Below are 26825 nucleotides of genomic sequence, written 5' to 3' on the forward strand. Positions count from 1 at the left end.
TCTATTATAGTTACGATTTTGTGTATATAAGTCTATGTTAATTGTCTATTTTAACGTGTTTTGGTGTTAAAAGTTGTTCACATTAGTTTCTTATTTGTCAATTGAAAATGGGTCAAGAACTAGGGTCAAGCAAAGTAATCGATAATGCACACTGACTGATTACTATTAATTATAAATGTTATATAACAAGATGATATTGTAGTTTAATATGAATATAATATGAACATAATTTATATCATTTGTTGGACGTATTTGTGTAAAATTCGAATAGTGTTAGACGTATATGTATATCCAGTAGCAGGGTTGGATAGTAATGGACAAAGATGTTATGTTGATTATAGGGTATGTTGATTGATAACTTTCATTACAGATTCGTGTGGACTTGGACGACGGAGAACTTAGTGATAAGTCTGAGCATGGAAAATGGAAGGGGCAGGTGAGTTCAAAAGCATGAGACTATTTCATTAAAATCAAAGGTTGTCCAAAAGGTTTTGAAAAATCTAAGTGCAAATTTTGTGGCGTGGTTATCGGATCCAACGCAAATAGAAATAAAACATCAGCAATGATGAACCATTTAAAAACAGTATGTCCTATTTATAATTGTGAATTAGATAGATGGTTGTGAACAAGTTTGTGTAAATCTGCCTTGGCAAGTTTTATCATAATTTATATTTTTGTGGACTTTAGAAAGTTATATTAAACAAGCGGATAATGCATCATGATACTTTTACTCTTTTTTCGGTGACTAGACTTTTACATATATTATGTGGATAATTTATGGATACTAGAAGCTAAAAGTGGCATTATAAGACCATCATCATTTATCTGCTGGAATCCTGGAACCTGGTATATGTAAAAATAACTAGAATGTGGTCTGGGCTTCTTCTTCTGATATGGGATCATAAAGTTTTATTTTATTGATATTGAAGGGTTGTCCATTCTTTACACGTAATCAATGTCAAAGGAAGTTTGTCAGAGATAGTAATTGTATAGATGAAAAATTGTCTTTGATCTTGTTTGGTATCAAACATGATTTCATTAGTTTTTTTCTTGGCCTAGACCCTGGATTATTTGTCCAAACAATATAGAGATATGGAAAAATATGTGTCATTTTTTCTTACATTGTCTATGGGCCAACACCCCCTATAATAATGTTTATGTTCCTAATAAAATAATGTCAAGCGATTATGAAACGTGCTCGTTAAAATCTCCAAGGGCTAGTCCCTATATTTGGAGAATTGAAACTATTCGAATAACAACTTATGATATATCGGGTAAATTTAAAAAATTAGATAATTTTTATAATTAATCAAATTGGTCAAATATTTTCAACAAATTTTGAAAGTTTTCTTAAATTTTTGAAAATTTGGCTCATTTCAATATGCGAGGTTGTGCTATTTTATTTGAGGTTTTACGTTTATTGTTTAATATACGTGGTTCACTATCAATTTAATAATTCAATAATAAAAAGTCATACGACATTTACATATATAATAGAAACTGAACAAATGTATAATCATATCGCCGTTGAATCTTTCCTTCATGGATAGGCAACCAAACATTTTTTTGAAGAAATGTGTACATGTTGTAATCCTCTGATTGTTGTTTTGAGCAATTGACTATAGATGCATCACCATAAAACCCTTATCACTTAATCAATACCATGAAAATCACGCAGATCTGCAATCCCGAACATGATGAACAACAAGAAAAATTAAAACAAAAAACAAACTCTCACAATAGTTAAAGAGAAATCAAACAAAACTGTTGTGTAATACATGTCTATACATAACAAGACTAAGTCATACTGATAACCCTAAGGATAAGTTATATGATAATCTAATTTTTTATTTTGTAATTGTACTTTTTGAGTCTGTAAAAATGTTTAGTAGATTAGACTAGAGGATTTTTCTGTGAAAAATCTTCAAGCTACGAAATAAACTCTAGAAGAAGATCAAATTATGATCATGCCTCAGAGAAAGTGTAGCAACTTGGATTTTAATAATGTTGTACTAGGAAAAATGTTTTAAGACAGATATTGACAAGTCACAGATCAATAGATATCGAGAAGGCTGTCGAGAATTCCAAAATGACTTGTAGAGAAGTTCCAAGAGATATCGATAAGTCAAAATGCATGTAGAGGCCTCAGATATCGACAAGTCAAAAAGTTTATGTAGAGAATCGGAGATATCGACAAGTCATTTTTTCATGTAGAGATTTAGAGATATGGACAAGTCAAATCTTCATGTAGAGAACTAGAGATGTCGACAAGTCAAAAATCTATGTAGAGAATTGGAGATGTCGACAAGTTATTCTACATGTAGAGAACTGGAGACCTCGACAAGTCAAATACACATGTAGAGAACTCAAGATATCGATAAGTCATTATACTCATTGATATGTGACATCTCTACAGAACACAAGAGATCTCGACAAATTATCTCAAAATTCAGAATACAGACAAGTTCAAAATTCAAGATTATCAATCAACAAATAATTCGTTCACTGAATTGGAAAGTCTACAAAAGCAGTTTGAAGAATACAAGATCAAGAGTCAAGATTCACGGGACAAAGGATGGTCACAGACCTACAAGATTCTGCACAAATTTGCTAAAACTAGAAATAAAAATAAACAAGATAGTTTTAGAAACTTTGTTAGTACATTTTAGTGCAAGTTTTGTAAACATGTGATGTTGGTCTATAAAGCATGCACGAGTCCTTAGTTTAGAAGTATCAAACAAATTTAGAAAAAAACTTGCATTCTCTCTAAGATTTGAAGTTGAGTTCTTATTTTTAAGAATACAGATTTATAGCAAAATAAATTTGATTAATACAATCAAGTGAGTTTTTGATATTTTGTTTGTGTGCTTACGGTTAAACAATTTATCTCTACAAGTTCATATATACTTTGTTCATTTATAGCCAAACACTTTTAAAGCCAAAAAAATGCAAGAAATACATTCACCCCCTTTGTGTTGTATTTCAATGCACTCAATATCTAACAAAAATCGAAATAAATTGGGAACTTATTGAAGGAAAATAAAATTTTAATTAAGAATAACGAATAACAAAGAAAGGACTGGGGCTTTCCACCGATAAAAATCGATGAAAGCTCCTCAGAAAAATATTTTTGAGACAACTATTCAATTGAGAGAATGAGAGTATGCTAGGGTTTTATGACCTTGAAATCAAACTATTATTAAATCACCAATTTGTCTATTTATTTTCTCAATAATATTTTAATTTATGTTATTTTTTATTTTCTTATTATATGTTTGAAAAATAACTTATTTAGAAAAATTGTAAAATCCTAATATCCATTGAAATTTTAAAATCAACTTTAGTTAAACTTATAAATTTCCGCGGTTGATACAAACCCATCAAATAATTAAAATATAATTAAATAATTAAAACTTAAATAGTTAAATTATAAAAAATTAAAATTAAATTAACCGGTTACCGGTCCTATAAATACCCGCTCTATTAAGCCACCCGAGCTACCTGCTTCTTACACCCAAATCAAAACAAAACCAAGGGAAAAAAAATACCGTTTGAAACAATCCTGTTCAAAAAAAACCTAGCTTCATCGCCGGAAATTCATCACTTCCGGCGACTCTACTAATGTCTCCGTCGGTGACTCATATTCAATTTCCGATCTCTACACAAAAGGAATCGCAATCGACACTTCCTCGATTTCCCCCAAATCCAAACCCTAATTTTAACAAACCGCCTAATTTCAGCTCGTTCGCTTCGTCACTCAGCGATTCAACGAGTTTTAATAGCTCAAGTATTGGAAAACCGAGTGATAAAGCTTCGAATAACTCGTTTTGTTCAGTTTTCGAGTCGCGAGGGAGCTCGAATGAGTCGAATGTGGCGGTGAATTCTAGCGGTCGGTCAAGGCCGAGGCTTGTGAAGGTTAGGAGACAGAGTGGTTCGCAATACGCGAGGTCGAAGTTCGTGAAGGAGTATATCAATCGAGGTAATGATGTTAGTAATGATACTTCGAAAGTTTCTAATTTGAATAATTTTACGAATCAGTTTGGTAATACTGCAAATTTTGTAATCGGTGGTAAGACATTTGTTGATAATAAGAGTAATTTGGTGTCGGATGCGGAGCTATTCAGCCGTCGAAGTAAAGGATCAGTGGGAGTTAATGAGGCCAGGAAGGTGGGAGATTTTGAAGGAATAGGGAAGCCTAGCAATTTCGTATTTGGTTCTAATGCTAATGTTGCGAGTTTATCGTCTAACTCTAATTTAGAAGCGAAAGAGGCTGCGAACAATAAGGGAAGATATGTTGGTGAAAGGAAGAGTGGTGAAGAGGGGGCTAAATCTGAGTTTGTGTTTGGTACTACTAACAGGGCCTCGTTGTTGAATTCAAATTTGGAGAAAAAAGAAGCTGGTCCTTCTAGCTTTGTATTTGGTGCAGGCAGGAATGGTTTAAGATCAAGGTTGAATTCCAAACATGTAGGTACTAATGGAAGCGGTGGAAAGTCTTTCTCTTTTGATAACGGTAATTTAAGATCGACATCGGATGGAGGTAATAATGGTAAAGGTTTTGTGTTTGGTGCCAATATGAGTGATTCAGCTGGAACTGCAGGTGCAGGAACCGCACAATCATGGGGGAAAGCTGATAAATTCAGTTTGCTTCGTAATGGTAAAACAGAGCATTGCAATTCCAAAGTTCAGAGTGGTTTTGTATTTGGAAGTGGCTGCAAGGAAAGTTTCCAATTCAGTTCAGGTAGTCAGCATGGCAATGATAGGGAGAACTTGAATTTTAAGAAAACTGAAAATTGCAATGCTGAATTTAAGGGAAAAAACAATAATACAGATCCTGTCTCTAAGAGTGTGCCCAATTTTGTATTTGAGTCGAAAGGAAAAGAAAAAAAAATGAATTCTTCCTCTAAGAGTATGCCCAATTCTGTATTTGGGAATGGTAGTAGTATAGGTAATTCTTTTAACTGCCATGCAGATAAACTGTCAGATGAGATGCAGAAGATGAACATCCATGATTCTAAAATCGTTGATGGTGCTGACACATTTAAAAGTTTCAGAATTGGTTCATTTTCCAATTTTACGGATAAGTTTGTGTTTCCAAGTGACAAGAAGACCTCTGTTTCTTTTACTGAAAACTCAACTTTCACTTCCCTTAATAGCCCAAATGCATATGCGCCTGTTATCCAGGATGGCCAGATTAATAATATTAATGCGGCTAATGATAGAAGTTGTGAAGAAAAAGGTTTTGGATTAAATAATGAAAAGAATGTACCTTCTTTTGGAGATAGCGTGGAAAACCAGATTCCTGATTCATTGAGGAATAAGGATAGCAGATACGGCACAGGACTATTTAGTGGGCAAAACATTCCATCATTCTCCTCTTTTGGAACTCGTGGAAAGGAGAATAAATCATCAAGTTCGAAAGAGAATGGTATTGATGGAAAGCAAACTCTTGGTAATCAGACAAGTCTAAACGATGGAGTAGGTGGATCCTTTTACCCATCTTCATCTTCATCAATGGGATTTGGCTATCAGCCATTTGATAGTACTTATGAAGCTCCATCTGCAGATCAAACTAAAGATAAGGACAAAGAGTTCAGGTTTACAAGCACACCGGTTCAACATAAACCGTCCTTTACAGGTTTCATTACCCCTGATTTGAATATGCCAGCGAGTTTGTTTTCTGGTGATGAACCCTTAAAAAAGGACAAAGAGTTCACGTCTACAAACACTGTAGTTCAGCCTGAGCCGTCCATTACAGGTTTTACTACACCCAATATGAATATGCCAGCTAATTTATTTTCCGGATTAAGTGTGAAATTAGATTTCAGTGTCAGTAATGTGTCAGCCGGGGGGAGAAGAATAAAAAAGACGAGAGGAAAATTGAAGCAGCATAAAGTGTCGAGAGATATTAACTCCCAGCAAAACGAAGTGCCTCTTGATTGTGGCTCTCCTATGGATTTTTCCCCTTACCAAGAAGCTAGCTGTGCAGATGCCTTTCACTCAAATTTATCCAGTGGAACTGCTAATGAAGGTCTGGATGCTGCAAGAGAAGGATCCGGTGAAAGAGAAGGTGATAGAAAATGGAGTGAAGAAAATAAGAAAGGTTTAAAGGACCACCATAGAACTGAACCACTAATAAATTCAAAATTTGGTATTGCTGCAGAAACTATAGCCTCTCATTCTAGTATAGGAGAGTGTGATGATAATTCTCAGTATTGTGCTGCTTCAACTTCACAAAGTCATGGTAGCACAAGAGCTGTTTTTACTGCTTCATCATCTGCACAAAATGATGTACCAGCCTCAACACGTAGGAGCCTGAAAAAATATAGGATGAAAATTGGCCATGGTTCAGATTCCACTGTTAAAAGTTGGAAGACCGAGTTTGCATCTTCTTCTACCAAATCTGCGGTTCTTGGTAATAGTTATATAAAGACAGATGGCTTTCAAGCTCAGAGAGCTGGTATATCAAATACCCAGAGCAACGGGGTGAATCGGCAGTCTAAGAATGTGAAAACCATGGCAGGAGATATCAATGAGGCTGCAACTATAGAGGCATGTGAAAAGTGGCGAATCAGGTATGTGTCTCCTATGAATTTATAAGCCCCTCCGTGCTTCTTGTCTACTATTGTCAACCATCTTTTCTTTCTAAACTGTAAGTATAGAGATGTATTTTTAACTAATTCTTAGCAGTAACGTATACCTTATCTGTCTTATTGCTGTTAATTTTGAGTCCCTGCTTATATTTCCTTAACCTTAGTTTTGCTAGCTGATTTACTATTTGGGTGGATCTGATTTTTCAGTGGAAACCAAGCTTATAGGAGAGGTAACTTACAAAAAGCTGAAAACTATTATACAAAATGCATTAGTGCTATAACAGAGATGAAGACTCCGGAGTTCTGCATGGAGCCTCTTGTATTGTGCTATAGCAATCGTGCAGCAACACGATTGTGTCTTGGAAGGATTAGGGAAGCCCTCAAGGACTGTACCAGTGCAGCTTCATTAGATTCAAACTTTCAGAAGGTGCAGATAAGAGCTGCCAAGTAAGCAATTGTTATAATTTTCATTTTAACCTAAATCTTGTGCAAAATGTTTCCTACTTCCCAGAAAACAGATGTCTATTCTGTATATTGTAATCTTTAGACATCACCAATTAAAATAAATGGCTTCCATTTTACGAAGTCAGACCAGTCAGTTTTAAGATACAATCAGGTGTGGAGTTTTCATCTTAGTCTGTATCTTGTCCATTATACATACATATATATATACATATATTGATTGATATATATATATATATATATATTCAGAAGGTGCAGATAAGAGCTGCCAAGTAAGCAATTGTTATAATTTTCATTTTAACCTAAATCTTGTGCAAAATGTTTCCTACTTCCCAGAAAACAGATGTCTATTCTGTATATTGTAATCTTTAGACATCACCAATTAAAATAAATGGCTTCCATTTTACGAAGTCAGACCAGTCAGTTTTAAGATACAATCAGGTGTGGAGTTTTCATCTTAGTCTGTATCTTGTCCATTATACATACATATATATACATATATTGATTGATATATATATATATATATATATCAGTGGTTTAGAGTATATATTACCTGGTTCTAAAGTCGGTACGTATACTGATGTTTTTTTGTTTGCTTTTTTCAGTTGTCACCTGCTTCTAGGAGAAATTGAAGATGCGATTTTGCATTTCAACAAGTGCCTGGAATCCAGTGCTGATATCTGCTTGGACCGGAGAATCATGATTGAAGCTGCTGACGGCGTGCAAAAATCTCAGGTACAGCAAGATTATTTTTTTATTGATGGAACTGGATTAGTGGAGAATTTTGAAGTACATTTGAGGCATTGACCAAAATTATTTTAATATTAAGTTCACTTTTTCATAATAATTAGTCAAATTTTAAAGTATATCTCATGTAATCAGTTTACGATTAAATAATGTTTATTCTCAGGTATTTTGAGGTTTTAATTTCTTATTGCAAGTTAAGAAATGTAAATGTAGCAACTTAAAATAAAAGAAAAGGACATGCAACTTTACTTCTATTCAATTAAGACTCTTGGATTTCCTATTACCTTGCTAGATATTAGGGAATCTTTGGTTTTTTGATTCCCTAGTTTGTGTGGAGCCAAATATCAAGACCCCTCCCTTCAAAGTTGAAAACTAAGTGAGATATGCTTTGTTAGATCTTCTAGCTGCCGACTCAAGTCGGACCCTCGGACACGTCGGATCCTTTGAATGAAATGTGGACACTGTAACCAATTGAGAGTCAATGTACGAGGTTAAGTCATGAATTTGGGATGTAAACCTCTTTTCCCTCGAGAGTATTAGTAATCAATTCATTTCTTTAAGAAAAACAAATTATTCTCAAAGTTAATTACCAAATCATGTTCAACTCTGTTTAATTATACTTTGCTCAATTTAAATTTTAAAAACTATGCCATAAACCTATATACCTTTCCGGAAATTGGACACATGCCCATTTCACCGATTCTCAAAAATTCTGAGTCTGACACTCAGATACATGTATGTCCGACACTATGTACCTGAGTCCGAGCGTCATAGTTTATCTTATAATTGACTTGACTGTGGAGAAAAATATATATATATTGATTGAAACTTTAGTAGTGGCTTTGAGCTTAATATTGTTCTTATGTATCCCAATATTGTTGCACCAACATTAAGGTTATGAAATTTTGGGTATTGGTTGAACTAAGTAAATGAGGAAGTCGGGCTGCTTTCAATACGTAAAAATAGAAGCTTAATGTTGATATGTTAAAGACTATTATGTGATTCATTTGGCTGGACTTCAGGAGGTAAAAGAAATAGTTAATGTTGATGCTTGTGGATTGTAGAACATGGTAGATACCCTAGGGATAGAATTTTTCATTTTTTTGGAATCATTAATTACAGGAGTTTAAATGATCATGCACGCAAAGCCTCTGCTGGGGTTCGGACCCTCAACCTTTAGTAAATTATTACTCGAGGGTACCAGTTGAACTACAATTTTTTGATGAATTGGATGCAATATCTGTGGTTTATTGCCTTATTGGTCAAGATTTATGTTTATAGATATCAAGTGCACTTGTTATTTGTCTGTATTAAGTTGAATCGCATAACTTGCTTTCAATTGGTAATGTTTCTTGCTGGCAGAAAGTGATCGATTGTGCAAATCAGTCTGCTGAACTTTTGCAGCAGAGAACATCTGATGCAGCAAGTAAGGCTTTAAGAATCATTACGGAGGCCTTGGCAATAAGTAGTCACTCGGAAAAATTACTTGAACTGAAAGGAGAGGCTCTTTGCACGGTCAGTTGAATTACTTTCTTACCTTTTAGTTTATAAATCCATGTTGGGGATTTAATATTTAATAAGCCCGTGTCAAAATTATATGTTCATCATAAATAGGATCTCATAATCGGTTCTCTTTTTGTTTAAATTTTATAGCTGCGAAAGTATGAAGAGGTGGTTCACCTTTGTGAGCAAACCCTTGGATTTGCTGAAAAGAATTTCACCAGCACAGATACTGCTAACCAACTGTCAAACGCTGATAGTTGTAATGGCAGTAACTCCGATATAAAGTTATGGAGATGGAGATTGATGTCCAAGTCCTACTTCCATATGGGTAGGCTCGAGGCATCTCTTGAAATAATTAAGAAGCAAGAACAGCTGAGATCTACTGATCACGAGTAACTAATTTGCTTCATTATACCATATTTTAGCATCTGTTTGCTGAGCCTGTTTATAATGTGTGAGGTAATACTTATATTTCCAATGTAGGTACAGAAGCAAAGAGACAGAGTCGTCAGTAACTTTAGCTGCCACTGTTCGTGAACTTCTAGATCTGAAGGTATTATATAAATATGACATAAATTTGGGTTCTATTAGTATGTAAGAAAAGGGATAGATAATAATGTTTTGTTGATCGCAACTTACAGAATCTGCATGACATCCCGACCAAACTAAATTCTACACAGAAAGATTCAAATTTGAAAACTATGGTTATCTTATTGGCTTCCAAATATTTATTATTTACCTTTGTTTTTATTTTTAGGATTCTCTAGGAACAACAATTTCATACATGATGTTGAATTAATTAAAGGTTCTTTTACAAAAAAAAATTCTGCACTAAATGAGAACAAATAAATTGCAGGACATTTATTTTTCCATTTTGAATAAATTTAAGTCCAGGTGAATGCTATCTTCTGGTATTGAAGTCCATAATGTATTCAAATATGGATTGATGATTTGTAACAATAAGTGAACTCGTTTGAGCAGGTTATTTTATTTATCGCTTCTTTTGCATAAACTTGGATCAGCTTCTTGATATTCAAAAAGTTAAATCTAAGTGGCATTTAAGTTAACATGTCTGAGGCGTATTGGCAAGTTGAACATTATAACTGCTGTATACGTTAATATTAGATTTATCTAAAAACTTACATTCTAAACGTTCTTTCACAAAATATAGCTTGTAAAGTTGCTGATTTTAAAATCAATAATATATCATGAAATCTATCCCATCCGCGTATATGGCAATATAATTGGTTTAGGTTTTAGTTTGATCTCTTTCTATAATTATGATGTGCCCTCAACCTGTATGATCTGAATTATAATTGCGTTGATTTACTCTGTAGCTATTGAAGCAGTAGTGTAGCTCTGTATGTAATATATATTTGCGCTTCGTGCAGAATGCTGGAAATAAAGCCTTTCAATGTGGGGAGCATGCAGAAGCAATTGAGCACTATACTGCTGTCATATCGAGCAGCGTCCAGTCACGTCCTTTTACAGCTGTCTGTTTCTGCAATCGAGCTGCTGCACACCAAGCTTTGGGCAGAATTTCTGATGCCATTGCAGATTGCAGTCTAGCCATTTCTCTAAATGAAAATTATGGGAAGGTTTGTCTACACTTTTTTTTCTCTTGGCACTCAGTATATTTAATTTCTGATTGCCTCCTTGTTATATACTTGTATACACTAATGAGCTAATTCAGCTGGTTAGAAAGAACTAATGAAGGTGGCTGAAATTTATAGTATGTCTGCACCATATTCGATAAAAGTGCATTGGATGTCTTGATTTCACTAAGTACAACTTTATGCAGAAAAGGGATGTTCTGTAGATGAAAAAACAGTTATGTCCTGAAAGCATGATTTTGTAATTAATGATACCTCGGTTATATGCCCACTTCTCAAGGTAGGCTGCTTTATAGATTACGATATTTGAAGACGATATGTAATAAAAGAATGTCTGAAAACAAACCTAAAGAACACGACTTGAACAGAATAGCCTAAGCTAAGAATATAAGGTTTGTTTCTGAAAGAATTTAATCGAAAGTTTAGTGACTGTTTTCCTGAACAACCTAAACTTTGTAACTGTGCAAAATCCTTCTCTATACAAGTTCTCGGACGAGGTTTTTGAGACGAGGGAGATATTCATTCCATTCAGGCGGGTAAGGGCTTGTGTGTTCCCCCCTGGTTCCTTCTGATCCTAGAAAACGTCCGAAAAAACACGCAATCCGAAGAGGTTTTGCAGAAGTCCTTAGCCGAGGAACACGTGTATGGGATATGCATAGATGGATATTGTTTTGTGTCCAGGTAGTCGGCCTCAATAGATGTATCTGGTCTGATAAGGTACAGTACAATACGTCAATCAGGTGTCCTCATGTACTAGCAGTTTTGAATTTTTTTGAATAAACAAGATGACAAGACTTTTTCAGGAACTGGAGAAGGAAACCGAAATAATAGGTAATCCATATGGTGAAGTAGAACGTGGGTCTCCAAAACCTGATGTCGCAACAATTATCCGGTACTCAGTATAAAAAAGAAATACATTTAGTAAAATGAAAACCAAAAGCAACATAATTATTTAAATAAATGACGTAAATGTAACTAAGAGGGACTGATATATCCCAATAATTATAATTTCCCAAAAACCTAATGTGATAAGTGATAAACTTGCATGACTAGGTGATCCAAGTTAGGGCTACAAGTGAAATGATTGACAGAATTATTTGGCCTTCGTTATGTATATACTGGATCTTTTATTTGCAAAATAAAACATGCTTCACTTAAGTTACCATGTAAAAGTACTGAATGGTAATTTCCATTTAATTTTTGTGCTTTTGGTTTGTATATACCTAATGCTGTCTGTATGTAGACAATTCTTCATTAAATTTAATTGTCCTTAAAAATTAAAATTTTCTGGACTACGGCATATGAATATGGTGACAATGGTACAATCTCGCACAAATTTGCCACAATGTGACTATTTCTTCTCAAGGAATAATTATTGATAACTATTTTTCTTTTAAGGGAATAATTATTAATGAGTTCTTAATTTGCCTCTTATATTGTTATCTTCCTTTATGGTCTATACATTCCTCTATACTATTTACGTTCCTTCCACAGTTCCACGCATATATAACGAACAAATTTATAACAAAGTAACAAGTTTTTTAGAGTTAACAAACACAACACCCGTAATGACTGGACAATCATTCAAGCATTAAGGCCACACATTAATCCAACAAAATATGTAAACCATATAATTCACACTAGGGATAATGACATTTGAATGTAACGTTTGTGGGGGGGGGGGTAATGTTTGATGGTCTGCTCTGGTCTTAAGATGAATTTGTGTGATTGTTTCTATACTTTGGGTACATACTGTCAACAAAGTCTTAAGAGTAACAATTATTGTTTGGTTGATACTTAATTGGTCAACAATGAGATTCTCGGTAAATCTGAATGTGATTGCTCTAAAACAATGTGCAGGCACTTTTTAGAAGAGCAACTTTACACGAAATGATTAGAGACTACAAACAAGCAGCTAGTGACCTTCAAAGAATCATTAATCTCCAAAAGCAATCGAAAGAGTTTAATCAGGATTCTGACACACCTTTAGGAACAGGTGGGATCAGAGACTATACAAAAGAAGCTCGTAGCCGTCTTTCTTCTGTTGAACGGAAGGCCAAGAAAGGAGCTCCGTTGGATTTATATCTGCTTTTGTAAGTACTCCTATTTTCTCATGCAGCTTTATGATATGCTTCTTGTTTAGCTTTCCTCTGGTAGGTGATCTTTGCGTCTTGTAAAGTTTTCTTAATTACTGAGTACATAAATATTTTAGAATAACGATAGGAATTACCTAATTACTGATCATTGTGGTTTTAAGTTTGCATTATTTTATTTTTTCATGGCAGGGGAACTAAATCATCTGATACAACATCTGATATTAAAAAAGCATACCACAGGGCTGCACTCAAGCACCATCCTGACAAGGTATGTTGCATATAATTTTCTGAGAAATTTTTGGCGTTCACAGATTTTCTGACATCATCATCTAACGCTGGTGTAGGCTGGACAGTTCCTAGTAAGAACTGAGAGTTTAGATGAAGGACCACTAAGAAAGGAGTTTGCTGAAAAAATTCATGTGGAAGCTGATAGGCTTTTTAAGATGATTGGAGAGGCCTATGCAGTACTCTCAGATAGCAAAGGGGTATGTCACCATTAATAATTGAGATCTTCTTCATCACTGCAAGTGACAAATTATATAGTTGTGGCTTTCTGCATTAATTAGTTCTCTAAAAAAGAACCCTATCTCATAGGTACCAGGATACTGAAGGTTTTCAAGCTACAGTCATATTTGCAGTTGTATTTTTTTGCTAAGGTTTTAGGAAAATATATTGTTGGCAATGTTATGCTTGTGTGTTAAGACTCTAAAATCGACACTCGTCCCAAAATGTTTTAAAATCTAAAAAACTCCCCCAGGTTCAGTTCTGCAAGCTCATAGAAAAATGGTGGAATATCAGTACTCTTTACAGACTTTCTATTCATTAATGTGATGACAACCACAACCATTTTTATTTTCCCATTTTTTGTGTCAACCGACCCTGTTGATTGTCTTCCCGTGAATTAGTGAACATTGAGCAGAGATCAATGATCAATCTTTGTTATGACAGATCATTATTTTCTTTAGAGGTCTAATTATATGATATTTTGCTGTTTTTGGTTTAATATGCTGAATATGGATTAAATTTATGTAGCGATCTAAATATGATCTTGAAGAGGAAATAAGGAAGGAGAACGACAAGAGTAACAGTTTTCGAAGAGAATCCAATGTTTACAGCTCTCCTTTTGAGAGTAGAAGCAGCAGGGATTATGGACGTGGATGGGGAACGTATGGTGAATCATGGAAAACACACGGCAAATCACATTCTCGTTGGTAAAAGGAATTCGTCAAAATCCAGGTTGATCTGTCAGCAGCAGGGAAAATGATCCTGGATGGGGAACATATCCTGGACGGGGAACATATGATAGTGAGTCATGGAAAACATACTGCTAATCACATACTTGTTGGTAAGATGAACTCGTCAAAAAGTGTTATCCAGGTTGGTCTGCCTTTTGCCAATGGCCTTGGGCAGTATTGCCTAAAACCTAATATGAGATGTCATGAAGTATGAATCATTGTAATGGTTATTTGGTATCTTTGTTTCATATTGTTAATACGTATCCTCTCAGACATATGAGGTCCGTTTATTTATAAATGTATTTGTAGTCATTGTTTATTCAAATTTTGAAAGTAATAAATCTTGCAATTAGTTCAATTCCTTTAATTTCCAATATGTATTTATGTGTGTTGGCTAAACAATTGCTACAGGACATGATGTCTCCCTCAGTTTCAGAGTACATGTTAGTTGCTCTTGTTTTGGGCTTTGTATCACGTGCCAGAGAAATAGAGAAATGACACCTCCAACATTGACATGACTTTATATAAGGAACTGTAGAGAATCCTTGATTACATGCTAGAATTTCATCAAATTTGTTGCTAATGTAGGATAATAATTATATTTAAATATAATAAAATGTTTTATTTAAAAAAATATAATTTTAAATTTGATTCTACTGTTAAATGAGTTTGGATAAGTGTGAGTTTATTGTGATTCTACTGCAGAATCACTTTAAACTATTTCATCAAATTTAAATGATTTTTTAAATAAAAAAAAGTGTGCAACTTCATTTTTTAATTTGGTAATTAAATTTTGTAACTATATATGATGAAAAATAAAATAAATTATGTATTTATATTATTTTAATAAGGATTCTCTACGAACCTCTATATAAGAGAGCCCTCTATGGATTGCTATCCTATACATATATATTGGAACATTTACTTGTAATTGTTGCAGAGTGTTCGATATTAATGCTAAAATACATTGAAGTATTCTTATATAATAAAATATAAATTTTGATACTAAAATAGAATATATATCCATAAATTTTAAACGAGATTGAATTGATATAAATTTACTCATGTTTTCAATTATTAATAATTCATTTTTCTATTTTCTTCACGTTCATGCTTACATAGTTATTATTATTACAATATTCGTGTTCAATATTTAACGCAGGTAAGCTATATGCCTATATTGTTATTTTGCTTTTTATGTTTTTTCTTTTTGCATTTATATTTAGCCTTGAATTGGAGAACTGCATTTTTACTTTTAGTACGATACATCATACATGGTGCAATATTAAAAATATGACTGACATATTACTACTTGCAGCATTTTATTTGGACATCTCTTAGAGAAAGGGTGCTGGAAAACAGTACCACCGAATATTTATCCCAAAAGCTTAAGCATGTTATTAGTGTGGGGGCAAGATATCAAAAAAATTTCTATACTTTTAAGTTATAATGAGAAATGGAAACTACGTAACCCTGATTCATTTTATTTATTAGAGAATAGCCGACAAAATGACGTACAACTGAGTTTTTTTTTTTGAATTAACCCTACTTGCATATATTAATATTCCTCCGAAATTATATTATAAATGAGACAATTTTATATAACCTGTCATAGAAAATGCAACTTGGGCTAACATATGAGTTATATTATTCATAGATCGATATTTATACACAACTAACACATTCTCAAAATATTGAATTAAAGTCATACAATCATCTATAATATTATTAAAGTTCTATCTTCCTGGTGTTATTATAAATAGCCTTGGTGTTATTATAAATAGCCTCCATCACAAGTTTCGCGTCCAGTTCAAATATGCAGTTCGGAGTTCACTTTTACATACATGCTAATGCATATCGAAGTCCCGCCACTTCTGCCTCTCTCGTCCGTGTGTTTCCCCGACATTTGCTAATAATTTTGGGAAGCCTTCCCAATACTTAAATTAAGAGATTATTGGTTCATTACTTGTACCATCTCAATGTTTAAAAGCTCAAAAAATATCATATTTATTCGGGGCTTCTTTTTTTTAACATTGATATTTACAAGTATAAAACTAACATTTGTTTAAAATGTTCTATTTCAAAATAAAAGTTTGTTATTCATACTCTACTGTAAGCCAATTTATCTTACGCTTTCTTTTGTCTTTTTGCTGGTCAAGTTCATTTTCATTACTTATTCTTTTGGAATTTATATGGACCATCTATGTTAGGTCAATACAGTTACTAAACATTCAGCTAAACTTGCATCAGCCAGAAGAAATATTTCAATGAACAGCATGTTATAAAGAGGAATGAAATGAGAGTAGAATAAAGTAATCTCATGAGATAAATATTCAAGTTAAAAGTAAAAGAGAACAAAACGAAAGCTTAGGATGTCTTATGCAAACCAAATGGGGAACTTTAAAGTAATTGCCTGGCTATTGTTTAACAAACACCCTAATTTTCATTTCGACATCTACACTTCTGAAGTCATTACAATAAATGCCCCCAAAAAAACATAACTCATTTAAAGGCTTGTACCAACAGGTTTACCGAGCAGTTTGTGCCTGTGCATGTTCCAGTACCTGGCTGACCAACTTGTATGTCCGTCCTGAAAGTCCCTTAGTGTGGTCAATGAGCTGCTCATACCTGGAGGATGTCCAAAAAGATGTTGAATATCTTTAAGGTAAAAAACATAATTGATGGAAGAAAAAGCCTACAACTAAATATAAAGATTGTTCTGCAAACTTACACATTGGGGTGATTCGGTTCCATCGAAACAGTTCCAGTCTTGGTATCAATTTTTGCGTCAAGCTTTGAGGTCCGAATAAGATTCACGATCCACCTTTCAGCCTCCTCATAGTTCAGATTTAGTTTCTCGGCCAAAACTCTGTAAAAGATAGAAAGACATACAGAAAGCAAGGTTATGAAATGAGTAAACATGCTGTTTCCATAAATAGAAACTTCACACCGGCAATCATGCAATCTCTTATCAAAGTTACATTCCAAAAACTGTCCAGATATATATTTCTTGTTTGCTTAGTTTTTCTTGTATTTGTCAAATATATTATAGAATCCTCGATTGTCTGGGGGAACACAGACAACAGTGTTCATGAAGGTGGAAGATTAAATAGAAGACAGATCACATACCCCATATCGATGCGCTGATGAATACGACAGTAGGTCTCAAAGATAAAGAGGCGAGCATTTTCAAGGAACTCATCTCTCAGTGGCACAGTTGAAAAGTTGCTTTCTTCAATTCTTTTGCCAAGAAATGGATCATTCAAAATTACCTGCGTGCAGTTGTCAGGCTAAAAAATAAGCATGTACCTTTACAGTAGATGGCTAAATCTATTTGAAATGATTTTAAATTTTCATATCAGACCTAAAATGTTACATTGTTTATCTTATGCATGATGGGGCCAAACTGGAACACCCAAGCAAGTATTAATTGTTTTCAGTTTTAAATCTAAGAATAAATGCAAAGATCAAAACTGTTATTCTAAAATCTTCTACCAAGAGCTCGACTAAACTAAATCATTAATCAAAACTTTTAACTGAAAAGTGGAGCTGCTCGATTAAGGTGACTTTTCCAAAGTGTATGGTTATCAACTAAAAAAGGAATCAATTCATTCTACATAAAAGTACATCATTAAATCAACCTCAGAAAAAATCCTAGAGAAGTACAGATAGTGAGACTTTATTTGGAACAGATCTCGTGAGACCAAGCGGAAGTAAAAGGTTTACCTCTTCACATTCCCTCATCTTTTTCTGAGCACCATCAAAATCATAATTGACATATATGCATGCCAAAAACTGTGTGATGGGATCGTCGACGTTGTGATGTTCTTGCTGGATAACCTTTATGAACTCCTTGAATTGAGGTCTTCTCCTTTTGTTAACAATGAAAGCTGTGGCAAGATAACGTAGTAGATGGGGAGCATTTGTCTGGATAGCATTCAAGTACCTACACAAATATATTATTAGCCACAGATATGCTATATACTTTTACAAACAAGAACATTACCATATCCAAGCAATAATATTAATGCTAGTACTGAAGAGTAGGAAGAACATGTTTAAACACAATGATACCTTGTTTAAAACAGTGAAACAAATACTGTAGCTAAGGCTAAGTAAAAATACAAGCATATACTTTTCAAACACTAATTGCAAATGCCCAGATGCATGACAAAACACAGCTTCCAACCAGACAGCATGCAAACAAGAATAGAAAATAGTTTTTTTAGCTTTGTCTACAAGACAATAAAATAATTCAATGACATTGGTACAGACTACAGGTTGTAAATTTGATAAGAAAAATTGATTGTAATGCCACCCAAAAAATATGAACTGCTACTCTAGGTATCATAATAGTGTAACCAAATGAGTTGTTAATGTGTTCAGAATTTATTTCTCATAAACGAGAGTAAGTGGGCCACACAGTTATGAGAAACTACTCAAAAACTTGCTAGGTTGAATTTCAATTTGTGTACTTGTTATTGTTAAATTGCTTATTTCATGTTATCTAAACTACTAACATCAAGTCAAATAAACAGTGTAGATATGCTCAGACACATACTTGTCCTGGTTGAATAGGTCAATGATCTGTGTTCGGCCATTGTCATTATTGAAGAAGATGAACAAGCTCCAATGCATCAGCCAAATCCTATTTTGCACTTGGTTCAAAGGAGATGAGAAATTCTGCAGGGAATCGTCAGAACAAAAATTAGTTGATAAATAGTGAAAACATACATACCAGCAGAAACATGTGTACATTGACAACAAATTAAACAACCTTTGAATCAATGATTTCTTTAAGCCTGTTAACTTCTTCAAGCGCAATATCCCAGTTCTGCATCAGTATCTCAGCTGCCAGCTTACCCCATAATGCACTCAAACTCCTTTCACTATTGGTGCACAAAGCTCGATACTGATACAAATAATCAGCAGCACCAGAGTAGTTTCCACATTCAAATTGAAACTTGGCATACTGATACAATGCCTCGATCTGATCTGGACCAATCTGATTGCAGAACAAAAAAACTAAACTTAATCCACATAAATAACACAAAAAAAAACCATGCCTACTTTTACCACTAGCGACATAACAACATAAACAGTTGTAGCTCAATAAGCATTAAATAATTAAAAGAATAAAATGTATCACTTATTGAGAGTGTTAAAAATAGTTTTAAGTTGATCATATCATTTAGAATTGTCGTAATTAACATGTTCGAGTCCATTACTAACAAATGAAAGTCAGTACAAATGAAAATCGTAATTATAGTAATTAACATGTTCGAGTCCATTACTAACAGTTAAAAACACGAAAAATAAAATCATTTCAAAAAAAATCTACAAAAGAATAGAAATATACGGAACCTGATAACGGTCATTAAGCATGAGAAGATTATACTGCTTATCAGCCCTAAGCTCCTGAACAGCATTAGCATTCTGCAAAAACGTAACCAACGGAGCCGCCGCCTCTTCCAACGCCTTCAATCTGGCCACAACCTCCACTCTCCTCTCCACCATATCTACACATAACAACAATTAAACCAAGATTCAATTACATAAACTTATAAATTTAAATTAGATAAGAGATGGATGATACCTTGGGGAACATCTTCGGTTTGGTAGAGAGATTTGTGGATGTCCATGGCGTAATCAACCATATTAGTGTTGTTGAGAAGCTCGATTTTGAATTTGAGGATGTGTTCGTTTGGGTAAAGGCCTCTCTCCTGGAGGAATTCGAGCAAGGGGAAGACCAGATGCCTGTCCAGATTTGGGGCAATTCGCGGTGTCAAATCGTAGTCTGCCATGGGGAGGGAGGGAGAGAGAGAGAGAGAGAGAGAGAGAGAGAGAGAGAGAGAGAGAGAGAGAGAGAGATTGGAATAGTGAAGCGGTGCGAGTAGCGAAAGATTGGCTATCTGTTTCTACTAGGGTTTAATCGGTGAAGGACATAAAGATTATATTATATCTTGTTGGTTTTCGTTTAAATCCTTTTTTTTCTGACAAACTATTGTCCGCCCTTATAGCTCAGTGGTAGAGCGCCAGTCTTGTAAACTGGAGGTCCGTAGTTCGATCCTGCGTGAGGGCATTTTGTTTATAATACTTTCGTTCACGCTATTTTCCAGATAATATACAATGTGCATTGCATTACTTTTCCTTTAGCTTTCTTGTGCATAATAAACCATTATTAATTTTTGTGATTTAATTAGTAAACCCGTCCCATCCTCAGCTCTCACTTTGTGCATAGCATAGTACTAGCAAAGCCTAATTCCTCTTTCCAAGGTGCACTTACATTAGCTAAATCAACCAACCCATCATAAATCAGATTACATTGTCATCTCTCCCACTATGTTTAATGCACAGAGTCCCAGGCATTTCTTTGACCATTTACCAACCACCATAAATAACATACAAATACTGCTTCCTCCGTTCCAAATTAATTGTCTCAGTTGACTTTTATATCTAATTTAAGTTATTTTGATCGCATAAATTCATCAATTATTTTAAATAAAATAATTAAAGAAGATATATGATTAAATCACTTTAAAATACGCTTAAAATTCAAAGGGCACAACTAATTCTTATTTACAACTCCAAATCTTCGATCTCCGGTAAAAGTAATATAGCAACATCAAGAAAAGAAAGTTGCAAATTATGAATATAGAGGTTTCTTTCCCAGTTTCCTAATAAGAAATTAAGAACTAAACTCTCAAATTATTCTCTTTTTCCTAAATTTAGCATCCTATATGCAACAACAGCTGTTACCCATTATTTGCAAGTTTGTATCCAGAAGTTTCTCTGTTTTTTTAAAAAATAAACCAAGAATTAAATTCAAGCAGATGCATGCATTTTCTTATCATTTTCTCTACAGATAAGGAGCTTGGAAAATTGGCAGAGAAAACAAAACATGATCATCTCTCCATAGATAAAGATCATTAGAGTACAAAGTTGATGCATAAAATTTCAAATCATCCCAGAAAACAGACAAATACTGGTACCAAAGCAATAACTGATACAACTACAGCTAAATTAACTTTATTCAAAATGGCCAAACACCATTTTCAGAGACCCCTCCTCCCTAAGCAGCATAACAGGAAACTTGAAATCCAGCATTGATATAATCTATGCAATGAGGAAAGGCAACACAGTGAGCATGAAAGCTTCATAAGTGAAAGTAGCCGAGCCGCACAGTGCAGTGTCCTTCTCCTTGAACTTCTCAGTCAGCCCCTGCAACATACATACCATTTATTATGTCCATAACAATTCATACCAACAACATTGCTACACATACGGACCCGTTGCATCCTAGAATTACAACCCGTTTACCTTCACAGTCAAGCAGCACCTGTTAAGAAAGTGAAAAAGATAAAAATGCGTTAGTCAATTTATTTAGCGAAATTATAATGATAAATGTGGAACCAAAATAAATAAATTAGATGAATTTGCATAGCCATACTCAATGAAATTATCATATTCAATAGCCCTGCTAGTTCCACCATATTTGTCAAATCTGGAGATAAGCAGGTCCATAACCACAGGTGAAATTCTATAGCCAAGGCTCCTCAGAGCCTCTCTCAGTTCAAAGGCATCAATTTTTCCACTCCTGTCCTGGTCAAAACTTTCAAACTTTGCCTGGAAAAACAAACCAGCTGAATTAATCACAAACCATAAAAGTTTCATAAGCTATAAAAATAAATCGGAATTTAAGATCCCCGAAAATGCAGATACCCTCCACTCCTGAAGACTGTAGAACATACAACTGAATTCCCTTGGCCCTGTTTTTACAACACAAGATACCATTCAGAAAATCTTGAAAAATACGTTTCGACAGTAAAATCAATATAATATAAAAGTATCCAGAATCCAGGAATATTTTTTGACACAAAATTATTTATAAAGCACCTCCCTTAATCTTATACGAAAATTTAAAAAAAAACGAAAACAAAATATTTTGAGACGGTACCGGTGCCCCTTCTTAGATCCGATATGATACAATATAAATTGCATGTAGAGTGTCTGTGTAAATATATTGTATAATCATGTAAAGATGAAAATGATTACCAATTTTTCTGACGTTGGAGTTGGTGAAGTGATGCATGAGAAGGCGAACAGTCCTGGCACTGAAAGTCTGGTCACAGGAAGAGAGGGCCTTGTGGAGCTCAACATCATCAATGAAGCCACTGCCATCAACATCAGCCAACTGAAAGCATGCCACCACATTGGGATCCGTGCCTGGAGGGAATGTGGACGGTATCAGCCCCGCGAATGGGCTACCAAAAGGCGCATGAACATGATGACAGTGAGCGCCCTCCATTTTTTCAAGCTTCAGAAGTGCCTGGTCAAATTGTGAGGTGTTTTTGTTGGGTGAGAATGAATGGGGTCACCCTTTATTTATAGGAGATTTTACTATTTTATTGACTTCTAAAAGTAATTTTTTAAGAATCTGAGCGGAACGTTATTTTTATTTTTTTAGTACTTTTTAATCTTTTTGTTATTGGTTGGTAACTTGGTGTAACTGCGAACCAACACCCAACTTTTTGAATAGTAGGTACTAAGTTTTAAATAAAAACAAAAAGATTGGAATTGAAATGGAAATTAGCATTAATGTGAGGAGTTTAGAAGGATCTGGAGAATTGATATTTCCAGCTCTCGAGAATTGATATTTCCAGCTCAACTAAGTCCATTTGAAGCGATAACTAACAGCATTTTCAATGGTACAAAATCCTTAAATTGTTTATGTGGGGTCTAAGTGGCATCTAGGTGGCAATATTTAGTATTTATATAAAATTTGGAGCATTTCAACCAAAATTGTCCTTAGCAAAAAATATAGATAATCACATTTGGTTGGCTAAATTTATTGTACCATTAAATTCCTTAAATATAATTTTAATATCATATTTATAAACAATGTCATTGTAGTCTTCACCCTTGGCTAAAATTTTACATAATTGTCAATTTATCATATTCGGTCTAATGTGTGCCCATTAGTAATGTGTGCCCATTAGTCACTAACTCCAATAAAAATGTGCTCTTTTTATTGGTGGAATTGATGTGAATGCAGGACCAATTAAATGTGCTATTTTCCCTATCATATTTTAGCTAACAGTTCTACTAATTACCATTGGAAATACTCAAAGAGGGTGTATTTAATTGAGATTTTGAAGGATTAATAATAATTTATGGTTTTTACAAAATTTTCGTTGATTTTAAATATTCGCGGATTTTGACGGAGTTGATAAAAAAATGTGTAGACTTTTATGATTTTGTGAACATTTTTAGAAATTCTTCAAATTCTCTTGTATTTTGATGAGATTTCAAAAAAATGAAAATGTACTACTAAATCTATCAAAATCCACATATTTTTCAAATAAAACAATAAATAAAATCTCTACGAACACTTATTCACACGTACACCTAGTTTTAAGAAAAAAGAGAGAACGTGCACTGTGGATGCGAGTTAAAGTAATATTATTTTCTAGAAAATCCCATATCTTTTTAGATAATTTTTTGTCCTCGGCCACTTTTAACAAAATCAACTCCAAGGTCTTTAGAGTATCTCGAACAGTTTGTTAGTTCGTTTCCTAAATTTAATATAAAATATTGGATCCTAATAACTTAAGACACCAATATCTATTCTCATTTTCAAGCACATTCCCTATATTCATTTCTTATATAATATTTTATCATTAAAATGTATCATTATTTCAAAAAGCGAGGAAAGAGAAATAGTTCTTTTTAATATATATTATAAAATAAGAGTTAGAACATGAGAAAGATTAGTCAAAAATAAGAAATGTGAAGAAAATCTTAGTGGATCTTAGGGCCTGTTTGGCCACTACCGTTTAAGTAACTTATTGACTTATAAGCCAACAAGTACTTATCGACGAGTGTTTGTCGACCCAACTTATATTGATAAGTTGAATATTAGCAACGACGTACTTTTTCTCAACTTATTTTTTATTTTTGATTTTTGATTTTTTTATTAATTTTTATTTTAAAATTTATATTTTTACATGTTTTTCTAATTTAAAATTTACGAATTAAGATAATTACATTTGAAATTTATTTATTTTAGCTCAGTTAAGTAAAAAATATTCTGACATTTAACCAAACACTTATTTAACTTATAAGTATTTATCTACTTAACACTTATAAGTCTCTTATTCATTTTAAGTCATAAATTACTTATTTTAAGATTTCTCAAACGGGCACTTAGTAATTTAAGGAATCACTAGGATATTGTTGGAGTGATTTTTTTCTCCATGTTCCTTATATTATAATTTAAGATTCCAAATAGCTAAACTATTGGAGTTGCTCTTAGTACAGTTTTGTACTTGATAATCTTAAATTAGAGACACCTTGCAACTTTTTCGAATTTATAAAATTATATCTATGTATTCTTAAAGTGTACTCCATAATTTACCCATTTTTCAAATGGGTAATTTTTTTTACCCATAACCCATATTAAGTATAAAATCACTAGATCCATGGATATATCCACAAAATTTACCCAATGGGTAAATAAATTTACCCATGATCCATATTAAGTATAAAATCTATATATTCATGGATATATCCATATAAGTTTACCCATTTTTTTACCCATCAAAACACTAAACATGGAAATTTTTTGAATTTTATAATTTAAACATCTTGTTTAAGGAAATATTTGCATGATTTTCTCACATCTGTTACAACACTAATTTAATGATAATTATTGGTTTCATTATTCTCTCTCATTCTTTGAAAGCATGACCTAATTTTTTCATTGCCTACTTCAGTTTGAACAAATTATTGGTTAGTACATCTAAATTGTTCCTCCATTTTTATTAGTTGATTAGTGAGTCTCATCTTATGAATTTAGTTGATTTATATTTTTTCTACAGCCAGTTCATTTGATGGGTTGGTTTCGTATGTAAAGTTTTGAGGATAATAGCTCAAGATTTTTGTCTGTTGTTATGTCTATTTTTTGTGAAACTACTCTATCTATTACCTATTTTGGTTTGATATAATGTTGCATTGAGTTTGTTTAACAGAATTAGCCACCACAGCAAGGATTGAGTCTACAACTATTCTTGATCATGAAAGATTTAACGAATTAGGTATAATTGTTTTTTAGATTTGATTTCAAGATTTTGTGTTTGTTTTACACTCACTTATATGGATTGTGGTCACTTATTCTAAAATGGAACGACAAAGTCTGAGAAAAAGAATAGGAAATATAAATGTATCATTCTTTCTTTGTAATGGAGATTACATTTCCTGTGTATGTTGGATATCTCCAACAAATCATACATACTCTAAGTTTTTGTGATTACTCTTTATTGATCATTTGTTGACCTTCAGTAACTTCAGTGATGAGGTGTATTGACTTTTAACCTATTTACTTTATTAACTCTGATCCTTGCTAGATGCAAGCATATATTAAATTCTCAGATTTTTTGACTTGGCGTATAGATATTTGTATTTGGTTTGCGATATTGGATGGAGCAGGAATAAATATTTATATATCTTATTTACTTTCCTGTGTGCAGTTTCAGAGTTAGTGAATACCAATATATAATAAAAAAAGATTATGTCTCCATGTTGCATTTCATAGCTATATATTATTTGTGTTAATCTTTACTTATTGCGTATTTATCTATGCAGGACTTAAATGATACGTTGTTGGTTTATTACTTGCTAATATTTACCAACGGCTCCAAGTGTGATTCACATGTGTATTTTGCTAAATCAGACAGTATTAAGAAGTCATGTAATGTATTTGTAATGTAAATATCGATTAATCTTCTTTTCTTTCCAAATAATGAGATGTTAGGGAGTCAACGAGACACTTGTGTGTGAAGTTTAATTTCCATATTTATATTCTTTACAAGGGTACGCTGCTGGTACCCCTTGACAATTGATATTTATGCCTCTGCTCACAGCTTAATTACGTACTTATGCGTTTTGAAAATGCATAGGCAATTACAAGTTTTGAATTTTTTTTAATAGGTTTTGAAATTCTATATAATATAGTTAATATTTAAGATTATATTATGTTCGCCTATCTGTTTCATCCTTTTACTTACAGGATTTGTCCTTGTAAAGAAGAAGCTAGGCAAGAGAAAAGCTTCTGATAAGTTTGAGGAAGATTCAACTAGCTGGGAGACGAATGTATAATTTTAAAATGTAACATTCTGGAATCACGGTCTTCCGTCACAAGACGATGCTTTCTTGCGTTTCTTTCATTGGCTTACTGTTGCCAAAGCAGTATGTTTCCATCTGATCAGATTTGCACAAATAGTTTGTAAATTCATGCAGTGAGATAATATAACTGCCCGTAATATATTGTTATACAAAATTAAAGTGTCTTATTGCAATGAATTTTAAGTATCTGTATCACTTTTTAGCAGACGTGGTTATTGAAATATGGCTTTACTATTTCCACCCACGTAGTATTCAGAATGTGACTTTATTATTTGGAATAATATGTGTATTACTTTGCTAAGCTAAGTAAGACTCTTTCCTATTTTCCTATTCTGTTTCTTTTCTAAATTGTAAATATTTTGAAATGCAGGACTTCTTAGGGGAAGCCTTGGTTTG

At 33.4% G+C, this 26825-nt stretch overlaps 3 protein-coding genes and 1 non-coding gene across 4 annotated transcripts; 2 read left to right on the forward strand and 2 right to left on the reverse strand.

Annotated features, from left to right (window-relative positions):
- The first annotated feature begins 3513 nt into the window (after positions 1 to 3513).
- LOC141693196 (uncharacterized) lies at positions 3514 to 14604 on the forward strand. Its single transcript, XM_074498214.1, has 11 exons — positions 3514 to 6572; positions 6798 to 7037; positions 7658 to 7787; positions 9162 to 9314; positions 9453 to 9694; positions 9786 to 9855; positions 10694 to 10900; positions 12776 to 13008; positions 13201 to 13279; positions 13356 to 13496; positions 14044 to 14604. Exons 1-11 carry the CDS (start codon positions 3622 to 3624, stop codon positions 14224 to 14226), a joined length of 4629 nt encoding a protein of 1542 aa, XP_074354315.1. The 5' UTR covers positions 3514 to 3621; the 3' UTR covers positions 14227 to 14604.
- Positions 14605 to 16549: 1945 nt separating this feature from the next.
- On the reverse strand, positions 16550 to 20147 carry LOC141689641 (eukaryotic translation initiation factor 3 subunit E). Its single transcript, XM_074493995.1, has 8 exons — positions 19843 to 20147; positions 19611 to 19765; positions 19024 to 19251; positions 18808 to 18929; positions 17973 to 18192; positions 17376 to 17518; positions 16978 to 17115; positions 16550 to 16874 (listed from the first exon to the last, which is right to left on the reverse strand). The coding sequence occupies exons 1-8, from the start codon at positions 20048 to 20050 to the stop codon at positions 16775 to 16777; spliced, it is 1314 nt and encodes a 437-aa protein (XP_074350096.1). The 5' UTR covers positions 20051 to 20147; the 3' UTR covers positions 16550 to 16774.
- A 109-nt stretch (positions 20148 to 20256) lies between these two features.
- On the forward strand, positions 20257 to 20328 carry TRNAT-UGU (transfer RNA threonine (anticodon UGU)). Its single transcript has one exon. It is a non-coding gene; the product is annotated as a tRNA-Thr (tRNA).
- Positions 20329 to 21128: 800 nt separating this feature from the next.
- Positions 21129 to 22613, reverse strand: LOC141689642 (calcium-binding protein CBP-like). Its single transcript, XM_074493996.1, has 5 exons — positions 22302 to 22613; positions 21969 to 22015; positions 21697 to 21872; positions 21567 to 21585; positions 21129 to 21467 (listed from the first exon to the last, which is right to left on the reverse strand). Exons 1-5 carry the CDS (start codon positions 22552 to 22554, stop codon positions 21363 to 21365), a joined length of 600 nt encoding a protein of 199 aa, XP_074350097.1. The 5' UTR covers positions 22555 to 22613; the 3' UTR covers positions 21129 to 21362.
- Positions 22614 to 26825: the final 4212 nt, after the last annotated feature.

This window comes from Apium graveolens, chromosome 10 (assembly GCF_009905375.1).
Source record: "Apium graveolens cultivar Ventura chromosome 10, ASM990537v1, whole genome shotgun sequence".
Taxonomy (NCBI): Eukaryota; Viridiplantae; Streptophyta; class Magnoliopsida; order Apiales; family Apiaceae; genus Apium; species Apium graveolens.